This window comes from Solanum stenotomum, chromosome 11 (genome assembly GCF_019186545.1).
Source record: "Solanum stenotomum isolate F172 chromosome 11, ASM1918654v1, whole genome shotgun sequence".
Lineage (NCBI taxonomy): Eukaryota > Viridiplantae > Streptophyta > Magnoliopsida > Solanales > Solanaceae > Solanum > Solanum stenotomum.
In genome coordinates, this window is record NC_064292.1 from 3,591,826 (window position 1) to 3,619,132 (window position 27,307).

The 27,307-nt window shown below is 27.4% G+C and overlaps 1 protein-coding gene and 1 pseudogene across 3 annotated transcripts; both read left to right on the plus strand.

Annotated features, from left to right (window-relative positions):
• Window positions 1-26,980, plus strand: LOC125844381 (alpha carbonic anhydrase 7-like). Of its 3 annotated transcripts, XM_049523688.1 has the most exons (9): window positions 15-136; window positions 648-868; window positions 1,345-1,451; window positions 1,720-1,822; window positions 1,967-2,134; window positions 2,272-2,325; window positions 2,575-2,665; window positions 16,859-16,899; window positions 26,931-26,980. In XM_049523688.1, exons 1-7 carry the CDS (start codon window positions 46-48, stop codon window positions 2,656-2,658), a joined length of 828 nt encoding a protein of 275 aa, XP_049379645.1. In that variant the 5' UTR covers window positions 15-45; the 3' UTR covers window positions 2,659-2,665; window positions 16,859-16,899; window positions 26,931-26,980. The 3 variants fall into 3 exon arrangements, with proteins under 3 accessions (XP_049379643.1, XP_049379645.1, XP_049379644.1); XM_049523686.1 differs by lacking the exons at window positions 16,859-16,899; window positions 26,931-26,980 and adding an exon at window positions 16,901-16,931 and having other exon boundaries at window positions 1-136; window positions 2,575-2,704; XM_049523687.1 differs by lacking the exon at window positions 16,859-16,899 and having other exon boundaries at window positions 2,575-2,704; window positions 26,931-26,951.
• LOC125844533 (bifunctional monodehydroascorbate reductase and carbonic anhydrase nectarin-3-like) lies at window positions 15,573-27,039 on the plus strand (annotated as a pseudogene).
• Window positions 27,040-27,307: the final 268 nt, after the last annotated feature.

The window sequence follows — 27,307 nt, forward strand, 5'->3', positions numbered from 1 at the left end:
AACAACAACAAAACACAAAATTCTTTTCTTCTTGGGAAAATAAATATGGAGACAAAGCTTACAAGAACCAACAAAATATTGTTCCTTTCTTTTCTTTTCCTCACAAATGCATTCATTGCAACATGTCATGAAGTTGGTTAGTATTCTTTAATTTGTCTCTTAAATGATTGTATCTGAAACCAGATGATAAAGAGAGAGTTTCGTTAATCATGACAAAGCTCTTGTCATTCAAATAATATTATGAGTTTTAATAATAGTTTGTGTCTCAGTTTATAACTTTACGTCGCATCTGATACAAGATGATAAAGAGAGAGTTTTATCTTTTTGATGAACATCGGATTGACGGAGCTCTTTCCATTCAATTATTATGAGTTCTAATAATCATTTGTGTCTCAATTTACAACATTACGTTGCATCTGACACAAGATGATAAAGAGAGAGCTTCGTCTATTGACGAACAACCGAATTGATAGACCTCTTGCCATTCAATTATGATCGAGCTCTAATAATCATTTGTTTCAATTTATAACTTTATGTTACATTTGACACAAGATGATAAAAAGAGAGTTTTATCTATCGATTTACAACTATATACTATGATTTCTAATTATAATATTTTTTCATGATTTTTATTTTATTTTTTACAGATGATGAAAGTGAGTTTAGTTATGATAGAGAGAGTGAAAATGGACCAACACATTGGGGTGAAATTCATCCAGAATGGAAAATGTGTAACTCTGGAAAATTGCAATCTCCAATTGATCTTTTGAATGAGAGAGTTGAAGTTGTTTCTCATTTGGGAAGACTTCATAGAAGCTACAAAACATCATCCTATGCTACTCTCTTGAATAGAGGACATGATATGATGGTAAGATATCATGGAGCATGAAACAATATTTCGTGCTAGAATGTAAAATCGAGACTTCTAATTAGAAGATAAAATCTAATCAATAGTTATTAATATTATTATTTTTTAAATATATTTTTGGTAGAATATTTTTCATATATCACCAACTTATAAAGAACATAAAATTATCAACAAACTTAACCTACTACACATGAAATCAATCAAATATACGACCATTTTTGCCTACTGTTAATTACTATTTAACCTACCACCTTACTTTTTTGAATTTGCAACAATATAATATAAAGTTAGGTAGTTTAATTTCTTGATATTGAGAGGGAAGTTTTATATGGGGTCGTTACACTAGCAACTTGTATTAATTAATTAGTAAATATATGTATAATTTTTTGGAAATTAAATTCCCATGAAATTTAAAAGATTTATTTTATTTTTAAAAAAAATCTTGTGATGAATAATAAATTATTTATTACTTGCAGTTAAGATGGGAAGGTGGAGCTGGACATATTAAAATAAATGGAACTAAATATCAACTCAATCAAGCTCATTGGCATTCACCTTCTGAACATACCATCAATGGAAGAAGGTACTTAATTTATTTATTACTATTATATATTTTTTCAATGTAACGATAAAATTATCTTCGTGTGATTTATAGTTCATGAATTCGACTTTCGAGTTATGGAACCAATCACTAATGTTTGTATTAGGATAGATAGATTGTCTACATCACATCTCATGATGTGTCTTTCGATCTTCACGAAACACTGTGTGAATACAAAATGCTTTGTGCATTGAGCTGTGTATTTTTTATTCCTCTTGTAACAAAATATTGTATGAATTAAATAATGCAGATTTGATTTGGAGGTTCATTTGGTACATGAAAGTGAAGATGGAAAGACTGCAGTTGTTGGAATAATGTACAAAATTGGAAGAGCTGATCCCTTCTTGTCTATGGTACATTACACTAAACACGAATTAAATTTTTATATACTGACAGTATAAAAAAATTCAACACTACAATAAGTTTTAGGACATAAAAAAAATCTTGTGTACGTCACTGATAAAATAATATTAACTATGATATATTTTTAATTTCAGATTGAGAGTGATTTGAAAGCTCTAGCACATACAAAAAATGTGGAGAGAAATATAGGAGTAATTGATCCAAAAAAGGTGAAATTGGGTAGCAGAAAATATTATAGATATATTGGCTCTTTGACTGTTCCTCCTTGCACTCAAGATGTTGTATGGACTATTGTAAGAAAGGTAATTTCAAAACTTCTAAAATTACGAGTTCTACTGAAATCAGTCAACATATATTATTTATGTGAAAGCGCAATATTTCATGCTTGTAATATATCTTGAAGTTAATATTCGATATCATTTGTTTTGTATTTTATCAGGTGAGGACTGTTACAAAAGAACAAATGAAGCTAATTCGTGAAGCAGTTCATGATGTGAGTTATTTATAATTATGTTTTATATCCTAATAATTTATCAATTATTCTAGCTTCATATTTAGGTTTAACTTAATTATAATATACGTTGACATTAAAATTGATCAACGATAAATTAAGTTAACATATGATAATATATAAGTTTTCATAGCAAGTCTTATGAGTATATCCCTCCGTCTCAATATAAGTCGTAGATATTTATGTACCTATAAATTATTTCAATAACACTCTCAATTTATTTTTTTATAGGAATCTGAGACAAATTCAAGACCAGTCCAAGCAACAAACAAACGAACAATTCAACTCTATAGACCAAATGATCCTAAAGAATAATTGATTATTCTACAATATAATCTCAAAAATAAAATATATTTCTATAGTTCTAGTTATAATAATTATGATGATTTTGTTTATGGTACTAAAATAATAAGAGCTCAATATATGAGCTAGAAATGACCTTTATTTATTATTTTTTATTTATTTATTATAGCATGATTGTAATTCTTTCCATTATATAGTATATTTATTTGTTGTATTATATATTGATTATTCAATAGTAAATTATTATAGCAAAATAATTATTCAATATTTCTGTTGTTGACCTATTTTGTCTTAACCAATTATTCTCTCAACAACCCCACAAAAAGCAACAAATGTTGAAAGGTTCATTAATTATAATTAGTAAACCATCAAATAATTGTTAATTGGACAACATTATGTCAAACATTTATCAAAGAATTACAATATAATTTTGATTTGATGCTCAATATCCGTATTATATTATAGCTCCATAAATCCATATCCACACTACAAAAAATTTAGGGTTGTGCATACCTACAACTGTACAAAATTGTTAATTGAAAACTTTCATTTGTTGTCCATCTGATTTTTTATCTTGTTTTTTTGTTGTTTTTTCTTCAATAAACTTATTTATACAACTGAAAAAATTGGAATTTAACTATAAACTTCATAACTAATATGTCGCTATTTTGTTCGTAGTTAATGAAAATCCATTGCTAATTCATCATTAAATAGGATCAGCGACTGATTTTTCAATTAAGCTACAAATTTTGTATGTCGGTAAATTCGGCAAAAAAATTTAGTAGTAAGAAATGATTATGAAACTGATCAACAAAAACTCGAATTCAAAGTTAAAAGGTAACCAAATAATGGTAAGTAGCTCATAGTCCAACGACTTACTAAATAAAAATTTTCAATGCCTAAACGGTCATTTGACCAGTCGTTATTAATTTAGACAAGTCATTCAAAGCCTAGCGATTTATCCGTTTTGGTTATATGGCAAAATAAGTGTCCGTTTATACATTTTTTATAAGAAAAAGTGAACCTTTAGACTTCGTTTTTTTTTAAAAAAAAAAACTACTAATTAATTGTGTCACACTACTAGCTAGATACCTTAGCAGGTTCTATCATAATCATGAAGAAAATATCCCATACTACTTTTTATGTCTATTTGCCAAGTAGATAACAGTTGGACATACACCACCTTCTTTAGACTCTACTTGTGAGATTACAACTGATTTTTTTGGTAACATGAATATGATTAACAAGAAACTTAGCACTCTATGAGACACATTTGGGACGAGTTGGAGTGCTAAGTTGTCCGTTAAGACCAACTTGAGGTGTGATGTGCACTTCTGAAGCTGAAGTGCTTACTTGCTAGTTGAGGCCAAGTTTGACTCTCTAATTGCAATGCATTTAATTGTAAGACAACTCATGTGTATAGCATTATATGTAGTATTTTCTACATTTTGTAAGAGCCCGACTTGAACTCGTAACTTCTTGATCACATGACAACAATTTTATTTGTTAGTCAACTGCTCTCCTTTTAAATTAAAAGAATTGTTATAATAAAAAGAGCAACTTTCACATATAACAAACAAGAGAATCATATTAATTTGTATGCTATAGCAAAGTTTGCATAATTGCGCTCCATAGCAAACATATATATATATAATTTGATATACATATACAATTGAAAACTATGTCTATTTTGCTATACATATATACAAAAAAGAAGCAATTGCATAATTCGTTGGCTCCTCTTTAGATTTGTATAATTTTGCTGGCAGGCCATTTGTATAAATTGTTGTTAGCCTGTCCTTTGTATAAATCATTGACAAAAATATTTGTATATTAAAAATCACTCTCTCTTTCGCTTTATACAAACATAAATTATACATTATACAAACATAAATTATACATTATATTTGTATAATCTGTGTTTGTATAAAACGAGAAGAGAGAAAGGCAAAAGAGAACTGGGCAGGGGAATATTTTTATTGTATAATTATAAGTGTATAAGACGAATATATATGTATTTGCATGTGTATATATAATTTTCTCTCGCTTTATATAAACAGAAACACAATTTATACATTTCTGTTGTACAAAGCGAGAGAGGCGAGTAACAGAGAGAGCGAGCGAGAGAGGGAGAGTGGCGAGCAAGAGTTTGAGGGAGAGAGGCGGCTGGCAAACAATTTGCTATAGGGCACAATTAAATTAAAGTATGATTATACCATTTAATTTGAATTAATAGTTTGTCATTATGTACAATTTTCCCTAATAAAAAATAATAATCTTGATATGCGGGGATGAAGTTTATCCCAAATTCTATATGGGATAGTAATCTCACAATTTTAAATAAATAACAATAAAATAACTTCAGAGCTGATTAAAAATCATAAAATATTATATATTTTTATCTTACGTATCCAATAGTCTTCTGTTATGAAGCGTAGTAGGTTTATAAAATTGAGTAAATTAACTAAATGACATATTAAATATTATATATGTCCCAAAATGTATTTAAATTTAAAAAATATATAAAAAAAAGATATTTTATAATATCTTATTTTTTCTTTTCAAGTTCCCAACATATCGTATCAGTCTTGAACTCGTGATCTAGCGGTGCAGAGAAAACTCCCTCAACCACGTGAACAAGAGCGACTGATGTCCTTTATTAAACAAGCAAAATTATTAATAGCTTAATAATTAATATCAAATGAGCCAAACCAACTAGTTTTTAAATAGCCGATTATATTCATTATTTACGTTTTTCTAATCGATATACATATATCATATACTATATATTATTATAGATATACTTTTATATAGAAAATATACACATATGGTATATCTACCATCTAGCAATTTTAGTATTAGCGGTTGGATGAGTAATTATGTAGGTTAGTTTTTACTACTATACAAATTACACAGCGGTAAACCTTCATATATTACTCTGTTTGTCTCGTAGTAATTGTTAAGATTATTAAAAGTATTTGTCTTAAAATATTTATTACTGTGTGTGTTGACACTTAATTTTGGCCTAACATTTTTAAAATTCGTAACTTTTAAGTTTTATTTATTCAATAGTTCAAAATATATTTTTTATAATTTTAAGTAAGCTTATCGATATTCATCCTTATTTGTCAAAATTCAGGATTTTTTATAAGTTAATTTTAATTGCATTATTTTTTGTCACAACCGGTTGAATACGTTCAAATATTTGTTCATTTTGATTAAATCGTTATTTCTGTTAAATTGCACGTTTTACATGTCATTAGTTATGTTCATTACATTCTTTTTAATATTCATTTTATTCGTTACATTTGTTAATATTCATTTTGATATTTTGCACAGTCTAGAAATTCATTCAAATATAGATAAGATTTCATACACAGATATTTTATTTAACAGCGGTTTCAGCTCACGGTTTTAAGATAATGATATTGTATTATAGGTGATTTTCGATTTTCTATTTAAGTAATAGCTTAGTCATTAAGTTGGATGGTGATGGATAAAATTTTAGGAATAATTTTCAGATTTTTTAAGTCTTAAAGAAATTCTTTTAGGGTTCATAATTTTCCGGTGTTGGATAAAATTTTCATGTATAATTTGATGATTTCTTTACTAGTTATTAATGCCTTAATATTGTTAATTGGTTGTTGTTTATTATAGAAGTTACAAAAGTTGGTCTGCTCTTTTCTTCTTTCATAAGTGTTAATTACGTCCTATTTTATTTATTTTTATTTATTTTGTTCTTAAATGGATTTATGTTAAGACTTCACAGTAGTTATTTTTAAATTGTTACTATTGTTTTAATTATTTCTTGTTGTTGATGCCAACTCTTGTGATTTCGGATATTCTTTTTTATGTTTCTTTTGTTACATTTTTAGTTACTGATTTATGTGGTTTCATACTTTGAAAATTTATTCAAATGTTACTATGACTTCTCTATTTCTCGTGATTGTTCCTGTTAGAGTTGTTATTGATTTTAGCATTCTTTTATTGTCATTATTTTATATATCTAGTTGATAGATAATTGTTGCATATTGTTGTCTAAAGTTTTATTGTTATTGTTATTATCAGTCAATGTATTTTCAATCTTCATCTTTTAATTTATTATTAATGTCGAGTTCCAAATCTAGTGAGTTGTCTTCTATTTCTATTGAGTTTTTATTTAGAGTTGTATATTTATTTAAGCAATTTTGATTGGGTGATGAGTTTTCAAGTGACTTGTTCACTCTATAAATTAACTTCTAATTTGGAATTATTTGGAATGTGTCACTATTAGGACTGTTTTTGATTATTCGTTATCTTTAATTGTCACGACCCAAAAATAGACGTGATGGCACTTGTCTTAACCCACCAAGACAAGTCAGCCTAAAACTCAACCATTACAATAAAATGCTGATTTTTTTTATAATAAACTCAAATATACCCCAAAGTTTGGTTGTCACGTGTACAAGTCTCTAAAGTATTACAATTGAATCAAAAGAAAAATACAAGTCTCATATGACATTGTTTCTAGAGTAGAACAAGATCATAAACATGAATAAGAAGGATCGCTGAGAAGACAAACAACTACCTCACAAATCTCCCAGAAGCCTTGGAAAAGAATAGAATGACAAGTACCACAAAAATCCAGGCTCGTAACCTACAAAAATTTGTACAAGCAAGGGGTGAGTACCAAACCACACGGTACTCAACAAGTAAACCTCTAAACACGAGCTAAGGGGATAGAATACAAGTACTCCTTACACCCAAACCGAACCTTCACAACTACAATCTGTATAAAACCAGCCCAATCTAACAGTTCACAATTTACAAGCACATATCTCAACAACAACATTCTAACAATTATATCTTCTCAACAACAAGCTCAATATTTATCAATTACCACCTCCACAACTACAACCTGCTTAGTACCAGCCCAACATAATAGTTCACAGTTTACAAAGCACATAGCTCAACACAACACTCNGATTTTCAAGGCTTCCCATGTTAATAGGGCGGATTTTTATTTTTAAATTATTAGTTATTTCATTTATTTTTATTCATGTTTATTTGGTACTAACATTTTTACTAAGCGTCTTTACAGGTACACAGAGTTGCTTCTCATTGGAGTTATTCGAATGAAGTTCGAATTATATTGTTTATTCATTGTTTTGTATATATCGATGGTTGTTTTGATTATTAGTTATTTTAATATTGAGCAAGATACATTATTTGTTAAAATTGGCCGATGAAGAAATTATCGTTGATTTCCAAGGCATCCCATGTTAATAAGACGGAATTTTATTTTTAAGATATTATTTAATTCATTTATTTTTATTCATGTTTATTTGGTACTAACACTTTTACGTACTAAGCGTCTTTACAGGTACATGAAGTTGCTTCTCATTGGGGCTATTCGAATGAAGTTCGAATTATATTGTTTATTCATTGTTTTGTATATATCGATGTTAGGCAAACTTTAGGCCGTGTTTTATATTATGTTTTATTTTATTACTTGTGAATATCACATATTTGTTTTACTTGTATATTGTTTTATCTCCTCTTCAATTTGAAAAAAATGAATTCAGTCGGGAATCACAATTGTGGATTTCGAAGGATGCCTAACACCTTCCCTTCGGAATAACTTGATCTCCTTACCTAGAATCTAACGGTTTCGTAGATCACTTAAATGGTTTCCTATTTTTTCCTAAAATTAGGAGGAGACTCCTTCAAAATTCGTTTATTCTTAAAATTCTTCTTACTATTGAGTTAATTGATTATTTTTCGAGTCATCACGACGTTTTGCCCTATTTAAATAAAGTAGGGATGTAAACATTGTGCAAAATCAGAACAAAATTAATTATTTCTTTTCCATTTAATCCTTAGAGATTATTGGTTGATCTTATGTTTGTTCAAATATCAATAATGTTAATTTATCCTTTTTACTAAATCGAGTGTAATTTATCAAAGAGAAATAAAAATAACATAAATAAAAAATATTTTTTATTTATAATCTCTTAAAGGACATGTAAAAGAGAAATACGGTAAACGGATAAGTACATGTCAATTAAGCATTTACATTGTGTGTAATTCAATGTGAAGATTTCATTAGTATAATGTCAACCTTTGACTTGTTCCTGGAACACGTTTCTCATTAATTGCCGCATGTGCTTGAAATTTTTACCTCGTTGTGCGAGTTCAATTTTATATATACAAATAAAAAGATTTGGAGGTCGAAGATTAGGGTAGAATATTAATAAGTATGTAGTTGAGCATTAATGTAGTTCTTGCCTCGATATTTGTTGTTTTCTTTGCTTTATTTATCATATTATTTGTTGTTGGTACTTGTTTGTTTTTCACATGACTTCTTTACTATTGTATCTGTTATATATTCTTAATTTTTTATATGTTTACTCGAGTTGAGAGTCTATAACAAACAGTTTCTCTATCTTCACAAGGTAGGATAGGTTGCATACGTAAACCATCCTCCGAAACCTAACTTGTGGAATTACACTTAATATATATTGTTTTTGCTGTTGTAGATTGATAAATAGTTAGTGATAATACAGATATAAAACACAAATAATACTTGATAATTCAGATATGAAATTTCACAAAGGTAACACTTTTGATCATTATCTAAAAAAACTACACTCTTAAATTATAGTATGAACTATGAACTTATTGTACACTTTCTTAAATCCGTATTTAGTCAAAACCAAATAAATTGAAATAAATGGGGTAATAACCTTAATTTCTCGTACAATATTTGTGAATGGATGATTAAACAAAATAATTAACCTTAATTACTCATTCAGCGTTTCTAGTAAAGCATGAATTAGGTAGTGATTTGGAAAAAATTAAGAAACGTGTGTAAAAAAAAAGAACAAATCAAGATTGACATAGTATTCTACTTATTTAATCAAATAATATGTGCAGGTATAACAAACATTTGAAAATTTTCTCCATATTTGAATATATCAATTAAAACTTCAAAAAAATGATTTAATTAGACTAATACTTAGCAGCCTCCAAGAAAATTTTAACCTACTTAATAAGTAATACGATTATTGAAGATTTTTTCCTTGGGTAGAAAGCCAAGAAGTTTGAAAACACACAAATTAAAATTTCCTTTTTATAATATATTATAATTAGGACAAATTACTTAACTACACTCATTTACTTACCTTAATATCCATTTTTCCCTACTTATTTCAAAAATTTCGAAAATCCCTTATTTTACTTATGTATCCCGTGCACAACGCTATGTATCTCGCTATGTGGAATGTATCAAACGCTATGTATCCCGTGCACAACACTATGTATCCCGTGCACAACGCTATGCATCCCACTATGTGGAATGCATCAAACCTAATGTATCCCGCTATGTGGAATGTATCAAACCTAATGTATCCCGTGCACAATGCTTTGTATCCCGCAAACATCATTTTTAAGGGATTTTTGGTAAATAGAAAACTAGAAGGGATAGAATGTTATTTAGTACTTATAATATGTGGTTTCTATAATTTATACTTATAATTAATCTTCTTCTTTTTTTCTTTCTTTTTTCTAACGTCAAAATTATAATGACATGGTAATTAAATATTTCAAATTCGAACTCAGAAAAATAAGCCATCTTTGATAGGAATAGTGTGTTACCACCCAAAATAGCTAGCTAGCATTTCTCCATGAAATTAATTAGTCAATGCTCGAAATGAATAATACTCAAATAAAAATAAAATAAAGAATTCGTATATTGTGGAATAATAGATTCAAATATAGAGTCACCAAAAGATGTGGTAAAATAGATGGAAAGTACTCTCCATTCTTAACTAGAATCAACTCAGAAACAGAGAAATCCCTGATAAGGAATGCTTCTTTACTAAGAGAATTAAATCTATTCGACAAAAATCTGAATTGATTAGATTATAGTATTCCTTGATACATGGCATATAGTAAAAGTAAATTTAGAGACTCGATTACAAATTAATGTGAATACAATAACTTTATATATATAGATTATAGAGAGAGAATCAAAGTTGACAAAGAAAGATTATTAGGGAGAATTTTTTAAACAAAATCCTTCAACAAATAACCCACGAATTAATAAACAAATATTTATTTGTGATTAACATTTTCTTTAATCTCCCTTCCTTGCACTAATTGTCATTAAACTTCACTAGGTCCATTTTGCCAACTTCCTTTTTTATATGCTCTAGCAAAAATTGACCACCTTTAATTTACCGCGTTAACCTTCTTCCAAATTTAATTATACTTATAGAGATGTATTCAGTACGAAAGAAAATATTTTCGTGAAACATATTATTTAGGAAAATAAGTCGATTTCTTATTTATTTATTTATTTTTTGTATTCGGTATGTAAATAATAAAATATTATTCAAAAAGTATTTGTATATATCTAAACAAATACTACGAAAACTAAGTAGGGATGGGGATGGGGGGCCAACAAGATGATGGTATGAAATTTGTTTTTCCTACATCTATAGTAGATAAGTCATTTTTCTCATTTTTAAAAAATTTATTTTAATACAAAAATATTTTTTTAAATTTTGATCAGTCGAGCCTAACAAAATTGGATACGTAATGCTTATTAATTATACAATATGTATATCTTATTTAACTTTTGACTTTTGACTTATAAGATTAATTTTATATAACATCATTTGGTGTAAATATTAGGCATGAATAGTACACATGTTTACTTTTAATAGGAATAAAATCTGCGTATATTATTTTTTTCTTCTTATAAAATTATATTGAATTTGTTGTTATTATATAATTTACACTAATCCATAGATTTTTATTTTTATTATTATCATTATTATTATTATTATAATAACAATAATAATAACAACGAAATATTGTAGAAATTCGTGATAGGTCATTGAAACAATCAGCATAGCTACTTATAGATGTATTTGTGTCAAATTAAGAACAATTTCAATTATCAATTAATTAAATAAATCATAGAAGAATAATTATTTTAATTAAAGGGTTGCCACACGCAACAACTCTCCAAGGCTTCTCTAGAGTGTCTAGAAGGTGGCAAATAAAAAAAAACATGTACAATACAACACGATCTATATAGAATTCGAGATGATGAAAAATATTTTAAGACTTCAACTTTTTTTACTGTACAAATAAAATAATTTTATATTGAATGAATGTGCTTTTTGAATTTGAACTAATCCGGAGTTGTATGCTAGAGAGGGGGAGAAGTCAAAAACTATATTGTTGGATCAGTGAAGATTATGTCGCAATATATTTGACCCCTAAAAGATCAAAACGAGATATCCACACTTCTACATGAATATTATTTATTTATTTTATTTTTCAACATAAGGTTCTTGTCAGATATAACAAACAATTTCCAAATAATTCTAATATATAAAATAACTTGTTAAATAATTGAAACAAAAGGATTCAAAATTAATTCATAGATTTTGTATGTTTATTATAATTAAGAAAATGAAATATTCTAGAAATACTTGATAGGTCATCAGAATGATCAGCATATAATACTTTACTTGTAATTATGTCAAATTAAATAATAATTTCAAGTATCAAAGAATTAAATAATAAATTAAAAAGCACTTTAATTAATTAAGGATTCCCAATGGTGTCTAGAAGGTTGCAATAAAAAAAACAGAAAAATAGTAATCAAAATTCGCAGCGTTATTGGTCCGTCCATTAATGGTACTTTAAAAAATTACATACTATTAAATTAGGTCTTAGGCCTAACTCACACCCCAAAAGCTAGCTCAAAAGGAGGAGGATTGCACAAGCCTTATAAAGAGTCCACTCATCTCATTAACCACCGATGTGGGACTTTTCTCATTCTTTAACACCCCACCTCATGCCCAGTGCATCTTAGCATCTGGTGCGTGGGTAATTTTGATTTTGGGGGCCCCAACATCGGGTGAGACGGGCCCTGCTTGATACCAAATTAAATTAGGTCTTAGACCTAACTCACACCCCAAAAGCTAACTCCAAGGGAGGAGGATTGCCCAAGCCTTATAAGGAGTCCACCCATCTCATTAACCACCGATATGGGACTTTTGTCATTCTTTAACACATACCATAACGAATTATACAATTTTATAACATATATATATACATATTTGTGTATCTAAAAACTCTAGTTGTTAGTGTCCATATACATACAAACACATATAATGACATAAAAATAAAGTTGATCAGATATACATTCAATTTTTACTTTGAAAATACCTATATATATATATAATTACAATCAAATATATAATATAACTCGTAATTTTAATTAAAATGAGATATTATACGTGCATTAGTGCATGCATACGTTGGCATGTATTTTACTGTGTTTTGAAATCAAAGTATCTCTGCTTCATTTTAAATTACAAAATAGACCACTTATACCTCTGAACTATACGAAATAGACCACTTATACCCTCCATTACATTTTGGGATAAAAAATACCCCCGCAGTTATCTCAGGAGATCACAAATACCCTCAAGAGTTAACACCCCAATTTTTTAGTGACGTGGCAAGCCACATGGGACTAATCCCTCCACCTAAGCATTGCCAACTAAGATTCACTACAAAAGAACTTGACTTTTAGTGGCGACAAAGTAGCCACAAAATCCCAAAATATTGCCACTAAAGGTTATGAGTGATTTTTAGTGGCGACTAAGGCTCCAACATCCATTCGCTAGTAAAACCTATTTTTTCAACAAAAAAATATGATAATTAATTTTCGATTGCGACCTAATTTTCTAAAATAAATAACTTGCAATATCCATATTAAAAACATCCAATATTATTACAAAAAATAATCAAAATTACTTCTCGATTCAAATCTCCTACTATATATATATATAATGCATCATTGTACATTTTATACATTTACATATGACATAAAAATAAAACATGTAGTGTCTTCAAACTCCTACTTAATCGATATCATATTTGGTTTTTTAAAAACAATGAAGAAAAAAACACAAAATTAGAATTTAATGTTAAAAACTTTTAGTGATGATTTTCTGGGCTTTTGTGGCGACTATTGTTGCTGCTAAAGGTCTAGTTCTTTTGTTGTGAATCCTAGTTGGCAACGCTTAGGTGGAAGGATTAGTCCCACGTGGCTTGCCACGTCAACAAAAATTTGGGGTGTTAACTCTTAAGAGTATCTGTGGTCTCTTAGGATAACAGCAGGGGCATTTTTTATCCCAAAATGTAATGAAGGATATAAATGATCTATTTCATATAGTTCGGGGGCAATTTTGACCCTTTTCCGTATCGCAAAATCTTACTTTATTTTTGTTGCAAAAATAGACGCTTTAATAAGGCAATTTATGTAAAAAAAAAATAAAAAGTACATAAATAGTTCTTAATATCTTATTTTGTTAAGGGTATTCAGAATATATTATTTAATCACTTCGTATATTATTTTTTTTAATACGTAAGTTACAATATTTTATTACTGCAATATTGGCAGGTGATATTCCTAGTACTTCCCGCTGCTGCAGCCACCAAATTGATCTTTGATGGATTCTACCTTAACATCGTGGCAAATAACAATATGGTCGAGTTGGATCGAATTTGAATGAGCGATAAATAATTTAATAAAAGTAAAAAAAGATCGACTTTCACATATTTAATAATGATTAATTATTACTTGTGATTTAAGAATATTTGGGTAAAAATACAGATTAAAGATCAAAATAAGTTTAGATTTTCAGAAAATAAGAACTTAGAAAAAAAATAACTACAACTAAATAATATTGACAATATGAATATTCATTTAATTCTATTTGATTGAAAAATTGAAATATAATATATTTCCAACATGAAGAGTCAAAAAGGAAATATATTTGAAAAAGAGCTGTCGGTTGTCTTTTTATGTTTTAATTAAAAGAAAACAACATATGCTTCAAACTTGCTTAACTATCGCTAAAGGTTGTAGTGGAATGAAATTTTGTCACAAAGTCGAATCACTATTTTTACTAAAGAAATAAAAGTTTAAAATAAGTATATGAAATAAAAAAACTAATAAGGTCTCTTTCACTTCCAAGGATAGATTTCGAATGCGAGTAGGGTTGAAAATAAAATTAAAAATGATAAAAGTATGTGTGTTATGTAACATGAATCAATTTAATTAGACATGATCTCAATATGAATATCAAACTCCCTATAAATTACAAAGTCGTTATTATATTTATACAATATAATTTTATAATAAAATCTAAATCCCCTAGTGATCCCCTAACTCAATTGATAAGACGAATCGACTATGTTCATGACCGACCTAATTATGATAGATCTAGAGTTCAAGCTTTAAGAACGAAAAATATCATGATAAAAAACATGGACACAATACATAAATATGCATTTTAACTTGGCTTCAACTGACATTTATGTCCTTCAATTTTGAGTGTGCACAAGTAGTCACTTAAATTTATGTAAAATTGAACACATAGGATACAAAATTATCATATAAAACGTCATTTAGGACAAATATGTCTGTTTATTTTTGTATAAGTTTTGCACCCGAAAAAGACATAGATCAGTTAAAGTCAAGTTAAAAATATGTTTATATATTATGCCAAAAATATGTGTTATGCAATACAAATCAAATAAGTCTTATTTCACAATATGAATATAGGACATCGTACAAGAAACCAAAAGGGATCATGTTCACCTAAAATAGTTAGAGCCTAGAAACTTCTTCTTCATGTGTAGTCAAAGATAGCTTTTAAGATTTTGTTGGTTAATTTCACATTCACATTTCAATTTCCACTAAGACTGCTTTAAAATTTTCTTCTATATAAGCAAACTTTAAATTACTTAAGTTGCATCCTTAAAGTATAACGGAGGGTATTGACATACTATTTATGATAATTCGGGGGTATATTTGTCCCTTTTCCCTAAATTATTTATTACGTGCAGTTAAGATGGGAAGGTGGATCTGGACATATCAAAATAAATGGAACTAAATATCAACTCAATCAAGCTCATTGGCATTCACCTTCTGAACATACCATCAATGGAAGAAGGTACTTAATTTATTTATTACTATTATATACTTTTTTAGTGCAACGGTAAAATTATCTCCGTGTGACTTATAGTTCATTGATTCGACTTTTGAGTGATGGAACCACTCACTAATATTTGTATTAGGATATGTTGTTTACATCACATCACAATGTGTGTCTTGATCTTCACGAAACCCTGCATGAATACAAAATGCTTTGTGCATCGAGCTGTGTATTTTTTTTCTCTTATAACAAAATATTGTATGAATTAAATAATGCAGATTTGATTTGGAGGTTCATTTGGTACATGAAAGTGAAGATGGAAAGACTGCAGTTGTTGGAATAATGTACAAAATTGGAAGAGCTGATCCCTTCTTGTCTATGGTACATTACACTAAACACGAATTAAATTTTTATATACTGACAATATAAAATATTTTTATAAGCTCTAGCACACACAAAAAATTATGTGTACGTCACTGATTATAATATATATTTAATTTCAGATTGAGAGTGATTTGAAAGCTCTAGCACGTACAAAAAATGTGGAGAGAAATATAGGAGTAATTGATCCAAAAAAAGTGAAGTTGGGTAGCAGAAAATATTATAGATATATTGGCTCTTTGACTGTTCCTCCTTGCACTCAAGATGTTGTATGGACTATTGTAAGAAAGGTAATTTCAAAACTTCTAAAATTACGAGTTCGAGTTGTGAAATTAGTCAATTTATATTATTCATGTGAAAGCGCAATATTTCATGCTTGTAATGTATCTTGAAGTTAATATTCGATATCTTTTGTTTTGTATTTTATCAGGTGAGGACTGTTACAAAAGAACAAATGAAGCTAATTCGTGAAGTGGTTCATGATGTGAGTTATTTAGAATTATGTTTAATATCCTAATAATTTATCAATTATTCTAGCTTCATATTTACATTTAACTTAATTATAATATACACTGACATTAAAATTGATCAACGATAAATTAAGTTGACATATGATAATATATAAGTTTTCATAGCAAGTCTTATAAGTATATCCCTCTGTCTCAATATAAGTCGTAGATATTTATGTACCTATAAATCATTTTAATAACGCTCTCGATTTTTTTTTTATAGAAATCTGAGACAAATTCAAGACCAGTCCAAGCAATAAACAAACGAACAATTTGACTCTATAGACCAAATGATCCTAAAGAATAATTGATTATTCTACAATATAATCTCAAAAATAAAATATATTTCTATAGTTCTAGTTATAATAATTATGATGATTTTGTTTATGGTACCAAAAAAATAAGAGCTCAATATATGAGTTAGAAATGGCCTTTATTTATTATTTTTTATTTATTTATTATAGCATGATTGTAATTCTTTCCATTATATAGTATATTTATTTGTTGTATTATATATTGATTATTCAATAGTAAATTATTATAGCAAAATAATTATTCAATATTTCTGTTGTTGACCTATTTTGTCCTAACCAATTATTCTCTCAACAACCCCACAAAAAGCAACAAATGTTGAAAGGATCATTAATTATAATTAGTAAACCATCAAATAATTGTTAATTGGACAACATTATGTCAAACATTTATCAAAGAATTACAATATAATTTTGATTTGATGCTCAGTATCCGTATTATATTATAGCTCAATAAATTCATATCTACACTAAAAGATAAAATAAAATAGGGTTGTGCATACCTACAACTGTAAAAAATTGTTAATTGAAAACTTTCATTTGTTGTCCATCTGATTTTTTTATTTTAATCTTTTTATTGTTTTTTCTTCAATAAACTTATGTATACAACTGAAAAAATTGGAATTAACTATAAACTTCATAACTAATATGTCACTATTTTGTTCGTAGTTAATGAAAATCCATTGCTAATTCATCATGAAATAGGATTAGCGACGAATTTTACAATTAAGTTACAAATTTTGTATGTCGGTAAATATAACATATATATTTGCACACGTGGACATAAAAAATAATGCAAAATTATAAATAGTAATGTGTCCACGTGGACATATATATACATTTAAAATACACTATTAAATAGTTCAGGGGGTAAAAAATAGGGTATTAAATAGTCTAGGGAGGTAATAGGTCCTTATGAAAGTTTAGTATCGCAACAACAAATTCGACCAAAATTGAGGTATTTTTCAGACCCTTATCCCTTTAATTTATTATTAATGTCGAGTCCCAAATCTAGTTAGTTGTCTTCTATTTCTATTGAGTTTTTATTTAGAGTTGTATATTTATTTAAGCAATTTTGATTGGGTGATGAGTTTTCAAGTGACTTGTTCACTCTATAAAATAACTTCCAATTTGGAATTATTTGCAATGTCACTATTATGACTGTTTTGATTATTAGTTATTTTAATATTGAGCAAGATACATTATTTGTTAAAATTGGCCGATGAAGAAATTACCGTTGATTTTCAAAATCTCCCATGTTAATAAGGCGGATTTTTATTTTTAAGTTATTATTTAATTCATTTATTTTTATTCATGTTTATTTGGTACTAACACTTTTACTAAGCGTCTTTACAGGTACACAAAGTTGCTTCTCATTGGGGCTATTCGAATGAAGTTAGAATTATATTGTTTATTATTCATTGTTTTGTATATATCGATGTTAGGCAAACTTTAGGCCGTGTTTTATATTATTGTTTTATTTTATTACTTGTGAATATCGCATATTTGTTTTACTTGTTTATTGTTTTATCTCTTTCTCAATTTGAAAAAAAATGAATTCAGTCAGGGACCATAGTTGTGGATTTCAAAGGATGCCTAACACCTTCCCTTAGCAATAATTTGAACCCCTTACCTAGAATCTAACGGTTTCGTAGATCACTTAAATGGTTTCCTATTTTTTCCTAAAATTAGGAGGTGACTCCTTCAAAATTCGTTTATTCTTAAAATTCTTTTTACAATTGAGTTAATTGATTATTTTTCAAGTCACCACGACGTTTTGCCCTATTTGAATAAAGTAGGGATGTAAACATTGTGCAAAATCAGAACAAAATTAATTATTTCTTTTCCATTTAATCCTTAGTGATTATTGGTTGATCTTATGTTTTTTCAAATATCAATAATGTTAATTTATCTTTTTTATTAAATCAAGTGTAATTTATCAAAGAGAAATAAAAATAACATAAAAAAATACTTTTTATTTATAATCTCTTAAAGGACATGTAAAAGAGAAATACGGTAAATAATATGAAACAAAGAAGTACATGTCAATTAAGCATTTACATCGTGTGTAATTCAATGTGAAAATTTCATTAGTATAATTTCAACCTTTGACTTGGATGTTGGAACACGTTTCTCATTAATTGCCGCATGTGCTTGAAATTTTTACCTCGTTGTGCGAGTTCAATTTTATATATACAGATAAAAAGATTTGGAGGTTGAAGATTAGGGTAGAATATTAATAAGTATGTAGTTGAGCATTAGTGTAGTTCTTGCCTCGATATTTGTTGTTTTCTTTGCCTTATTTATCATATTATTTGTTGTTGGTACTTGTTTGTTTTCCACATGACTTTTTTCTATTGTATCGGTTATACATTCTTAATTTTTTATATGTTTACTCGAGTTGAGAGTCTATAACAAACAGTTTCTCTATCTTCACAAGGTAGGATAGGTTGCATACGTAAACCATCCTCCGAAAACTCTTGTGTTTTGATAAATAGTTAGTGATAATACAGATAGAAAACACAAATAATACTTGATAATTCAGATATGAAATTTCACAAAGGTAACACTTTTGATCATTATCTAAAAAAACTACACTCTTAAATTATAGTATGAACTATGAATTTATTGTACACTTTCTTAAATCCGTATTTAGTCAAAACCAAACAAATTGAAATAAATGGGTAATAACCATAATTTCTCGTACAATATTTGTGAATGGATGATTAAACAAAATAATTAACCTTAATTACTCATTCAGCGTTTCTAGTAAAGCATGAATTAGGTAAGTGATTTGGAAAAAATTAAGAAACATGTGTGGAAAAAAAAAGAATAAATCAAGCTAATTGACATAATATTCTACTTAATAAGATAATCTGTGCAGGTATAACAAACATTTGGAAAATTTCTCCATATTTGAATATATCAATTAAAACTTCAAAAAAAATGATTTAATTAGACTAATAATTAGCAGCCTCCAAGAAAATTTTAACCTACTTAATAAGTAATACGATTATTGAAGATTTTTTCCTTGGGTAGAAAGCCAAGAAGTTTGAAAACACACAAATTAAAATTTCCTTTTTTATAATATATTTTAATTAATCTTCTTCTTTTTTTCTTTCTTTTTTCTAACGTCAAAATTATAATGACATGGTAATTAGATATTTCGAATTCAAACTCAGAAAAATAAACCGCCTTTGATGGGAATAGTGTGTTACCACCCAAAATAGCTAGCTAGCATTTCTCCATGAAATTAATTAGTCAATGCTCGAAATGAATAATACTCAAGTAAAAAATAAAATAAAGAATTCGTATATTGTGGAATAATTGATTCAATATAGAGTCACCAAAAGATGTGGTAAAATAGATGGAAAGTACTCTCCATTCTTAACTAGAATTAACTCAGAAATGAAAAAATCTTTGATAAAGAATTTTTTTTACTAAGTAAATTAAATCTACTCAGCAAAAATATGAATTGATTAGATTATAGTATTCCTTGATACATGGCATATAGTAAAAGTAAATTTAGAGACTCAATTACATATTCATGTGAATTCAATAATTTTATATATATAGAGAGAGAGAGAGTCAAAGTTGACAAAGAAAGACTATTAGGGAGAATTTCAAACAAAATCCTTCAACAAATAACAACCCACGAATTAATAAACAAATATTTAATTGTGATTAACATTTTACTTAATCTCCCTTCTTTGCAACAATTGTCATTAAACTTCACTAGGTCCATTTTGCCAACTTCCTTTTTTTATATGCTATAGCAAATATTGACCACCTTTAATTTACCGCGTTAACCTTCTTCCAAATTTATACTTATAGAGATGTCTTAAGTACAAAAGAAAATATTTTCGCGAAACATGTTTTTTAGGGAAATAAATCGATTTCTTATTTATTTATTTATTTTTTGTGTTCGGTATGTAAATAATAAAATATTATTCTAAAAGTATTTGTATATATCTAAACAAATACTACGAAAGCTAAGTAGGGATGGGGATGGGGGCTACAGGATAATGGTATGAAATTTGTTTTTCCTACTTCTATAGTAGATAAGTCATTTTTCTCATTTTAAAAAAACATATTTTAGTACGAATATATTTTTTAAAAATTTTGATCAATCGAGCCTAACAAAATTGGATACTTAATGCTTTTTAATTATACAATATATATATCTTATTTAACTTTTGACTCTTGACTTATAAGATTAACTTTATATAACATCATTTGGTGTAAATATTAGGCATGAATAGTGTATTTCTCACACATGTTTACTTTTGCTGCAATAAAGTTTGTGTATATTATTATTTTTATCTTATAAAATTATATTGAATTTGTTGTTATTATTTAATTTACACTAATCCATAGATTTTTATTATTATTATTATTGTAGAAATTCATGATAGGTCATTGAAACAATCAGCATAGCTACTTATAGATGTCATTGTGTCAAATTAAGGACAATTTCAATTATCAATTAATCAAATAAATCATAGAAGAATAATTATTTTAATTAAAGGGTTGCCACACGCAACAACTCTCCAAGGCTTCTCTAGAGTGTCTAGAAGGTGGCAAATAATAATAAAAAAACATATACAATACAACACAATCTATATAGTATTCGAGACGATGAAAAATATTTTTAAGTCTTCAACTTTTTTTATTGTACAAATAAAATAATTTTATATTGAATGAATGTGCTTTTTGAATTTGAACTAATCCGGAGTTGTATGCTAGAGAGGGGGAGAAGTCAAAGACTATTTTGCTGGATTAGTAAAAATTATGTCGCCATATATTTGACCCCTAAAAGATCAGAACAAGATATCCACACTTTTACATGAATATTATTTATTTATTTTATTTTTCAACATCAGGTTCTTGTCAAATATAACAAACAATTTCCAAATAATTCTAACATATAAGATAATTTGTTAAATAATTAAAACAAAAGGATTCAAAACCAATTCATAGATTTTGTATGTTTATTATAATATTAAGAAAATGAAATATTCTAGAAATACTTGATAGGTCATCAGAATGATCAGCATATAATACTTTACTTGTAATTATGTCAAATTAAAGAATAATTTCAAGTATCAAAGAATTAAATAATAAATTAAAAATCACTTTAATTAATTAAGGATTCCCAATGGTGTCTAGAAGGCTGCAATAAAAAAAACAGAAAAATAATAATCAAATTCGCAGCGTTATCGGTCCATATAATGGCACTTTAAAAAATTACATACCATAACGAATTATACAATTTTATACATGTATATATATACGTATATGTATCTAAAAACTCTTATTGTTAGTGTCCATACATACAAACACATATAATGACATAAAAATAAAGTTGATCAGATATACATTCAATTATTACTTTGAAAATACCTATATATACATATATAATTACAATCAAATATATAATATAACTCGTAATTTTAATTAAAATGAGATATTATACTTGCATTAGTGCATGCATACGTTGGCATGTATTTTACTGCGTTTTGAAATCAAAGTATTTCTGCTTCATTTTAAATATCGCAAAATCTTACTATATTTTTGTTGCAAAAATAGACGCTTTAATAAGGCTATTTGTGCAATTTAAAAAAAATATATCTACATAAATAGTTCTTAATATCTTATTTTATTAAGAGTACTCAGAATATATTATTTAATCACTTCGTATATCATTTTTTTTTAATACGTAAGTTACAATATTTTATTACGGTCATTATTGGCAGGTGAAATTCCTAGTACTTCCCGCTGCTGCAGCCACCAAATTGCTCTTTGATGGATTCTACCTTAACATCGTGGCAAATAGCAAAATGGTTGAGTTAGCGATAAATAGTTTAATAAAAATTTAAAAAGATCTATTTTCACATATTTAATAATGATTAATCGACGCTTATTTATACTACTTGTGATTTAAGAATATTCGGGTGAAAATACAGATTAAAAATCAAGATAAGTTTAGATTTTCAGAAAATAAAAACTTAGAAAAAAAATAACTACATTTAAATAATATTGACAATATGAATATTCATTTAATTCTATTTGATTGAAAAATTGAAATAGAATTTATTTCCAACATGAAGAGTCAAAAAGGAAATATATTTGAAAAAGAGCTGTCGGTTGTCTTTTTATGTTTTAATTAAAAGAAAACAACATATGCTTCAAACAAATATTTTTACTAAACAAATAAAAGTTTAAAAATAAGTATACGAAAGAAATAAAAAATTAATAAGGTCTCTTTCAATTCCAAGGATAGATTAGTCTTGAAAATAAAATTAAAAATGATAAAATAATGTGTGTTATGTAACATGAATCAATTTAATTAGACATGATCTCAATATGAATATTAAACTCCCTACGAATTACAAAGTCGTTATTATATATATACAATATAATTGTCTAATAAAATCTAAACCCCATAGCGATCCCCTAACTTAATAGACAAGACGAATCGACTATGTTCATGACCGACCTTAATGATAAACCTAGAGTTCAAGTTTTAAGAACGAAAAATATCATGATAAAAAAACATGGACATAATACATAAATATGCACTTTAACTTGGCTTCAACTGACATTTATGTCCTTCAATTTTGAGTGTACACAAATAGTCACTAAATTTATGTAAAATTGAACACATAGGACACAAAGTTGTCATATAGAACGTCATTTAGGACAAATGTGTTTGTTTATTTATTTTTGTATAAGTTTTGCACCCGAAAAAGACATAGATATCAGTTGAAGTCAAGTTAAAAGATATGTTTATATATTATGCCAAAAATATGTGTTATGCAATACAAATGAAATAAGTCTTATTTCACAATATGAATATAGGACATCGTACAAGAAACCAAAAGGGAACATGTTCACCTGAAATAGTTAGAGCCTAGAAACTTCTTCTTCATGTGTAGTCAAAGATAGCTTTTAAGATTTTGTTGGTTAATTTCACATTCACATTTCAATTTCCACTCAGACTGCTTTAAAATTTTCTTCTATATAAGCAAACTTTAAATTACTTAAGTTGCATCCTTAACAACAACAAAATACAAAATTCTTTTCTTCTTGGGAAAATAAATATGGAGACAAAGCTTACAAGAACAAACACAATATTGTTCCTTTCTTTTCTTTTCCTCACAAATGCATTCATTGCAACATGTCATGAAGTTGGTTAGTATTCTTTAATTTGTCTCTTAAATTGTATCTGACACAAGATGATAAAGAGAAAATTTCGTTTATTGATGAATCATGACAAAGCTCTAGTCATTCAAATAATATTATGAGTTCTAATAATAGTTTGTGTCTCAATTTATAATTTTACGTTGTATCTGACATGATATGATAAAGAGACAATTTCGTTTATTGATGAACAACTGGATTGGCGGGGCTCTTGTCATTCAATTATTATGAGTCACAACTTTACGTTGCATCTGACACAAGATAAAGAGAGAGCTTCATCTTTTGATGAACATCGGATTGACAAAGCTCTCTCCATTCAATTATTATGAGTTCTAATAATCACTTGTGTCTCAATTTACATCATTACATTGCATCTGACACAAGATGATAAAGAGAGAGCTTCGTCTATTGACGAACAACCAGATTGATAGACCTCTTGCCATTCAATTATGATCGAACTCTAATAATCATTTGTGTCTCAATTTACAACTTTATGTGACATTTGACACAAGATGATAAAAAGAGAGTTTTATCTATCGATTTACAACTATATACTATGATTTCTAATTATAATATTTTTTCATGATTTTTTATTTATTTTTTACAGATGATGAAAGTGAGTTTAGTTATGATAGAGTGAAAATGGACCAACACATTGGGGTGAAATTCATCCAGAATGGAAAATGTGTAACTCTGGAAAATTGCAATCTCCAATTGATCTTTTAAATGAGAGAGTTGAAGTTGTTTCTCATTTGGGAAGACTTCATAGAAGCTACAAAACATCATCCTATGCTACTCTCTTGAATAGAGGACATGATATGATGGTAAGTTTTTTGATCCGTTTAGTACGATGAAACTCATTTTTTCTATTAAATAACTCAAAAGAGGAAAAAAAAATTTTTTCCTATATATGGACGGAAATCATTTTCCTTTTACTATCTTTATTTTTCGATTGTTTAACCACACTTATATGTTATTATCTTTAATATTCTATTTTTTACTCTCTACTTGTCCGACTAATCTAAGATTAATTCATATCACGTGTGACTCATGGAGCAGGAAACAATATTTCGTGCTAGAACGTAAAATGGAGACTTCTAATTATAAGATAAATTCTAATCAATATTTGTTTATATTATTATTTTTTAAATATTTTTTTGGTAGAATATTTTTCATATATCACTAACTAAAGAACATAAAATCAACAAACTTAACCTACTACACATGAAATTAATCAAATATACAATCATTTTTGTCTACTGTTAATTACTATTTAACCTACCACCTTACTTTTTTGAATTTGCAACAATATAATATAAAGTTAGGTGTTTAATTTCTTGATATTAAGAGGGAAGTTATATATGGGGTCGTTACATTAGCAACTTGTATTAATTAATTAGTAAATATATGTATAATTTTTTGGAAATTAAATTCCCATGAAATTTAAAAGATTTATATTTTCAATTTTATTTTTTTTAAAAAAAAAATTCTTGTGATGAATAATAAATTATTTATTACTTGCAGTTAAGATGGGAAGGTGGAGCTGGACATATTAAAATAAATGGAACAAAATATCAACTCAATCAAGCTCATTGGCATTCACCTTCTGAACATACCATCAATGGAAGAAGGTACTTAATTTATTTATTACTATTATATATTTTTTCGGTACAACGATAAAATTATCTCCGTGTGACTTATAGTTCATTGATTTGACTTTTGAGTCGTGGAATCAGCCACTAATGTTTGTATTAAGATAGGTTGTCTACATCACATCTCATGATGTGTGTCTCGATCTTCACGAAACCCTATGTGAATACGAAATGTTTTGTGCATCGAGCTGTGTTTTTTTTTTTTTCCTCTTGTAACAAAATATTGTATGAATTAAATAATGCAGATTTGATTTGGAGGTTCATTTGGTACATGAAAGTGAAGATGGAAAGACTGCAGTTGTTGGAATAATGTACAAAATTGGAAGAGCTGATCCCTTCTTGTCTATGGTACATTACACTAAACACGAATTAAATTTTTATACATTGACAGTATAAATAAAATTCAATACTATTATAAGCTCTAACACATACAAAAATTTTTGTGTACGTCACTGATTATAATATATATTTAATTTCAGATTGAGAGTGATTTGAAAGCTCTAGCACATACAAAAAATGTGGAGAGAAATATAGGAGTAATTGATCCAAAAAAGGTGAAATTGGGTAGCAGAAAATATTATAGATATATTGGCTCTTTGACTGTTCCTCCTTGCACTCAAGATGTTGTATGGACTATTGTAAGAAAGGTAATTTCAAAACTTCTAAAATTACGAGTTCTACTGAAATCAGTCAACATATATTATTTATGTGAAAGCGCAATATTTCATGCTTATAATATATCTTGAAGTTAATATTCGATATCATTTGTTTTGTATTTTATCAGGTGAGGACTGTTACAAAAGAACAAATGAAGCTAATTCGCGAAGCAGTTCATGATGTGAGTTATTTATATTTATGTTTTATATCCTAATAATTTATCAATTATTCTAGCTTCATAATTAGATTTAACTTAATTATAATAGACGTTGACATTAAAATTGATCAACGATAAATTAAGTTGACATATGATAATATATAAGTTTTCATAGCAACTCTTATGAGTATATCCCTCCGTCTCAATATAAGTCGTAGATATTTATGTACCTATAAATTATTTCAATAACACTCTCGATTTATTTTTTTATAGGAATCTGAGACAAATTCAAGACCAGTCCAAGCAACAAACAAACGAACAATTCAACTCTATAGACCAAATGATCCTAAAGAATAATTGATTATTCTACAATATAATCTCAAAAATAAAATATATTTCTATAGTTCTAGTTATAATAATTATGATGATTTTGTTTATTGTACCAAAAAAATAAGAGCTCAATATATATGAGCTAGAAATTGCCTTTATTTATTTTTATTATTTATAACATGATTGTAATTCTTTCCATTATATAGTATATTTATTATATGTTGTATCATATATTGATCATTCAATATTAAATTATTATAGCAAAATAATTGAAGTCATTTAGTTCTTTGTAAATTGTTATCATTGGGCCCCTCAATATTTCTGTTGTTGACATATTGTCTTAATCAATTATTCTCTCAACAACCCCACAAAAAGCAACAAATGTTGAAAGGTTCATTAATTATAATTAGTAAACCATCAAATAATTGTTTATTGGACAACATTATGTCAA

Coding starts and splice junctions, on each gene's coding strand:
- LOC125844381 (XM_049523686.1), top strand. CDS start 46: ATGGAGACAAAGCTTACAAGAACCAACAAAATATTGTTCCTTTCTTTT. Junction 1,823..1,966: donor CTGATCCCTTCTTGTCTATG/GTACATTACACT, acceptor TTTTAATTTCAG/ATTGAGAGTGATTTGAAAGC. Junction 2,135..2,271: donor TATGGACTATTGTAAGAAAG/GTAATTTCAAAA, acceptor GTATTTTATCAG/GTGAGGACTGTTACAAAAGA.